General features: G+C 37.9%; 1 protein-coding gene across 1 annotated transcript; it reads left to right on the forward strand.

The window, feature by feature from the left end:
- Positions 1 to 954, forward strand: LOC125995939 (olfactory receptor 14J1-like). Its single transcript, XM_049764887.1, has one exon. The coding sequence runs from the start codon at positions 1 to 3 to the stop codon at positions 952 to 954; it is 954 nt and encodes a 317-aa protein (XP_049620844.1).
- The last annotated feature ends 4,113 nt before the right edge of the window (positions 955 to 5,067 follow it).

Consider the following 5,067-nt stretch of genomic DNA (forward strand, 5'->3'; position numbering starts at 1 on the left):
ATGAGTGGGTTTGTTCTCATGGGGTTTTCTGCCAACCCTGAAGTAGAAATCTTATATACATCTTTGTTCTTAGTCTTCTACTTGTTGTCTTTAACTGGCAACATCCTCATCATCACTACTACTTTCATGGATGACAACTTCAACTCCCCCATGTACTTCTTCCTGAAACATCTCTCTTTTCTGGATCTTTGCTATATTTCTGTGACTGTACCGAGATCCATTTACAACACTTTCATGCAGAGTGGCAATATTTCCCTCTGGGAATGCATAGTGCAGTGCTTTGCTTTTATTTTCTGTGGTGCTGTTGAACTGGCCATGCTCACATTGATGTCCTATGACCGCTATGTGGCCATCTGCCTTCCACTGCACTATGACATCATCATGAATGTTAGAACATGTGTCCATGGAGTTGTCAGTGCCTGGGCCAGTGGAGTCATCCCTGGAGTCATGCACACAGCTGCTACTTTCTCCATCAACTTCTGTCAGCCCAGAATTATTCAGCAATTCTTCTGTGACATCCCCCAGATCTTGAAACTCTCCTGTTCTAATGACGACCTTGCTGAGGTTTGTGTCACTGTCTTCATGGCTTTCCTGTCATTTCTTTGTTTTATTTTTATAGTGTTCTCCTATGTGCACATATTTGCCTCAGTGCTGAAGATGCCATCAGTGGAAGGCAGAGCCAAGGCCTTTTCCACCTGCCTCCCCCACCTTGCTGTTGTCATATTGTTTATGTCTACAAGTTTCTTTGAGTATTTTAAGCCTCATTCTTACTCTCCAACTGCTTTTGACATGTTTCTTAGTATGATATATACAGTTGTTCCCCCAACATTCAATCCAATAATCTACAGCCTGAGAAATAAAGCCATAAAGTCAGCTGTAAAGAAGGTTTTTCAAAGAAGAAAAGAAGTATTTACTTCTCTTTGCTCTCTATTAGGAGACAAGTTCAACATATAATGACTAATATTTACACAGCTGATTGATAAAGTAAAAATTTTGTGACACCTTATTCCATATAGTATCATCCTATAGAAACACATTAATTTGGACAATGATGTGTATCTATGCCACCTAATGTTCAGAAACAAAAGTTATGAAATGATCAAACAGCAACAAAAGCTTACTAAATTAAACAAATTTAAACTAACAATGTTCAATGACTTCATTGTGAGATTTATTGATTTTTTTTACAAATTTTCTTGCTGCTGTGCTCTTTTTATCTTTCCTTTTTTATCTTTATTAAAAATAATGATCTTACTTTCCTCTAAATAAATGTATTATGATCAACTATGTCAACTAGGATGATTGGTCATTAAATAAGTCATTTATACTATAAATGTCACATGTTCCATTGATTTGTCTCTTAAAATATACTGGGTTACTATACCTGCATTCATAAGGAATAATGATAACTGAACAATATTGGAAAGCCAAAGAAATACAGGCTTTATTTGATGATTTTAAGCCTGTTCCTATAAAGTTGTTGACAATATAGTCTCAGGCTATAATGTTTCAGCTCCAAAGCAGTTACTTAACAATAGTTACCCCTAATAACGAAATTTTTTTGTTATATAGGAAATGGTATCTCAGGAAATATATAGTTTATTGCATAGCTTATATAGATCATTCAAGGTCTTTTGTGATTCTATACTTATTTTAATATTGCTTCTTTAGCTTTCATTAAAAAGAATAGTCAAGGACCCGGAGAGATAGCACAGCGGCGTTTGCATTGCAAGCAGCCGATCCAGGATCAAAGGTGGTTGGTTCGAATCCCGGTATCCCATATCCCATATGGTCCCCCGTGCCTGCCAGGAGCTATTTCTGAGCAGACATCCAGGAGTAATCCCTGAGCACCGCCGGGTGTGGCCCAAAAACCAAAAAAAAAAAAAAAATAGTCAAATCTATTAGGGACGGCAGAGTTCTATATATATTTATGCTAGATGATTGTAACAAAATATTCATTATCTATGAGCACAGAATGGATTTCTTTGTATTTTCTATTTATTTCAATGATGTCTTCAAGTTCTGGGTAAAAAATCTCATGTTTTCAGTGTCTACTCTTAGATATTTCATTGTGTGGTTTTCATTTCAGTTATTATAGTTAAATTGAAAACACAATGGAGAATTTCATGTGCATAATGACTAAAGTAAAAATAATCAAATCACAGATCAGAGACTCATGCAAAGGGAGTTATCATAAAAGAACAGAAAAACTAAAAAAAGATATGAGGTCTATGGGACTGCCTCAATAGCAAGAACATTTGCATAAGAGGTGTTACAAACAAGGGTAAAGAGATGAAAGGGAATAACTTACATATATGTGCTGATCCTGTTGGCCAGAACAGGTCAATTTTTTCTTCCAGATGTGTTCAGAGACCAGAGATGTTATATCCAGCTAATGACTGGAAAAGAAAGGGGTCCCAGCTGATAATTAGAGGCAGTTTACTCCATTCCAGCAATGCTTATATCAGACAATAGATAATGGGATATGTGCTAGGTAACAGGACATAGCAAAAGCATACCTCTGGGCAAGTAAGATGCCAGGGAGAAGGCGGGCATGAACACCGGGCCTTAGCAATGATTCTGGAGCAACACTGTGTTGATAGCTAATCTCTTCTTTAACTAGGGCCCTCTGTGAGGAAGATGGGATGGCCCAGAGTTAAGCCCAATTTGGAGTCACTAATCATGGGACTGATGGCACCTGTCTTTCTGCTGTCCTTTCTCTTCTCTGGACCTGTGTCTTTGCTAAGCTTTCAGCCTCAAGAAGAATACCTAAAAATTGCTCTCCTGGGTCCCCTGGAAAAATAGGTCTACAGGAGTTCTGTCTGCCAGTTGGTTTCGGAATAGTGCCACAGAGAAGATCCAAAACATATGCATATGTACATAAATTTTGGTTTTGGTTTTGGTTTGGGCCCACACCTCACAGTGCTAGAGGTTGCTCTTGGCTCTATACTCAGTAATTACTCCTGGTGGGTTCTGGGAAACAAATGAGATACCAAAGATGACACCTGGATTGGCTCTGTTCAAAGCAAGAGCCCTACTCACTACACTGTTCTGCATCCTAAAAACTAAATGAAGATATAATAGACAAGATTTTTTCTGTTTAAGGAAAAAAGATATTAGACACAGGAATCTGAGGGAGCCCCACAAAATAAATTTAAATTTTTTATACTAAGAAAACAGCTCTTAATTGAAAAAAACACAGATGCCAAAATAGAGGAGATATGAGAAACTAGAGAAATAAAGATAAACTACAAACATGCCCTAGATCCATATAAATATGTTCATACATTGCTTTATTTTGATCATTAGCAACCTTGATAATGAACTCAAATCACAAATAAAAAAGACACAGGACATAACTTTTCAGGCCAAGTCCATACCTTGCAAGAAGATGGACAAGATCAATTTCAGTACTTCAGGATACCTCAAGGACTAGCAGGTGTCCTGAACATATTCAGTTGTATCCTCTAAGCACCACTAATTATGACTCAAAACCCACTAACACACAAACACACAGATGAAGGACAAGGAACCATTATATGCATCTGTAAATAAAATGGCATGTTGTGTTTTCTTTTTAAAGGGAGATCACTTGGGTTGCCTTTGCTTCCTAGTCACTATTCCCTTTGAGGTACAGAAGCTTCTCATCTTAATATAGTCCCATCTGTTCATCTCTGCTTTCACTTGTTTGGACACTGCTGTTACCTCCTTAAATATGCTTTTAGTCTCAATATTATGAAGTGTTTTTCCTACATATTGTCCTATATACTTTATGGTTTCAAGCCTGATATCAAGGTCTTTAATTCATTTGGATTTGACATTTGTGCATGGCGTTCAATGGAGATCTGAGTTAGCATTTTTTGCATATGGCTGTTTAGTTTCCCAAAAGCACTGGTTGAAGAGGCTTTCCTTGCTCCATTTTGCATTTTTGCTCCTTTATCAAAGATTAATTGATTGTATATCTGGTTAACATTCCCCAAATGCTCAAATCTATTTCATTGACCTGAGGGTCTTTATTCCAATACTATTCCTTTGTAATGCAATTGAAAGTTGGAGTAAATGATGCCTCACATATTCTTTTTTTCCTACTATGGGATAAAATCTTCACCCAATACTCATCAATTAATGCACAAATATCTAAGATATACAAGGTACTGACAGAACTTAACAAGAAAAAAACCTAACTACATCAAAAAAATGGGTTAAGAAATGAATAGACACATCCTTAAAGAAGAAACACAAATGGCACAAAAAACACATGAAAAGTGCTCCATATCACTAGTCATCAGGGAGATGCAAATCAAAACAACTACGAGGTATCATCTCACGCCACAGAGATTGGCAAACATCAAAAAGAATGAGAATGAGCAGTGCTGGCGGGGATGTAGAGAGAAAGGAACACTCATTCACTGCTGGTGGGAATGCTGTCTAGTCCAATCTTTATGGAAAGCGATATGGAAATTCCTCCAAAACCTGGAAATCAAGCTCCAATACGATCCAGCTATACCACTCCTAGGGTTATACCCTAGGAACACAAAAATGCAATACAAAAATTCCTTCCTCACACCTATATTCATTGCAGCACTATTTACAATAGTCAGACTCTGGAAACAACCAAGATGCCCTTCAACAAATGAATGGCTAAAGAAACTGTGGTACATATACATATGAAATATTATGCAGTCAGGTAGATACAAATCAAAATAGCAATTTGATATCATCTCACACCTCAGAAACTGGCACACATCACAAGAAAAAGAAAAATCAGTGCTGCTTGGATGTGGATAGAAAGGAACTCTCATTCACTGCTTGTGGGAATGCCATGTAGTTCAGGTTTATAAAAAAACAATATGGAGTTTCCTCACAAAACTGGACATTGGGCTTCCATATCATCCAGCTCTAACACTCTTAGGAATATAAACTAAGAACACAGAAACAGGGGCCTGGCGGTGGCGCTGTAGGTAAGGTGCCTGCCTTACCTGCGCTAGCCTAGGACGGACCGCGGTTCTATCCCCCGGCGTCCCATATGGTCCCCCAAGAAGCCAGGAGCAACTTCTGAGCGCATAG

This window comes from Suncus etruscus, chromosome 18, assembly GCF_024139225.1.
Source record: "Suncus etruscus isolate mSunEtr1 chromosome 18, mSunEtr1.pri.cur, whole genome shotgun sequence".
Taxonomy (NCBI): Eukaryota; Metazoa; Chordata; class Mammalia; order Eulipotyphla; family Soricidae; genus Suncus; species Suncus etruscus.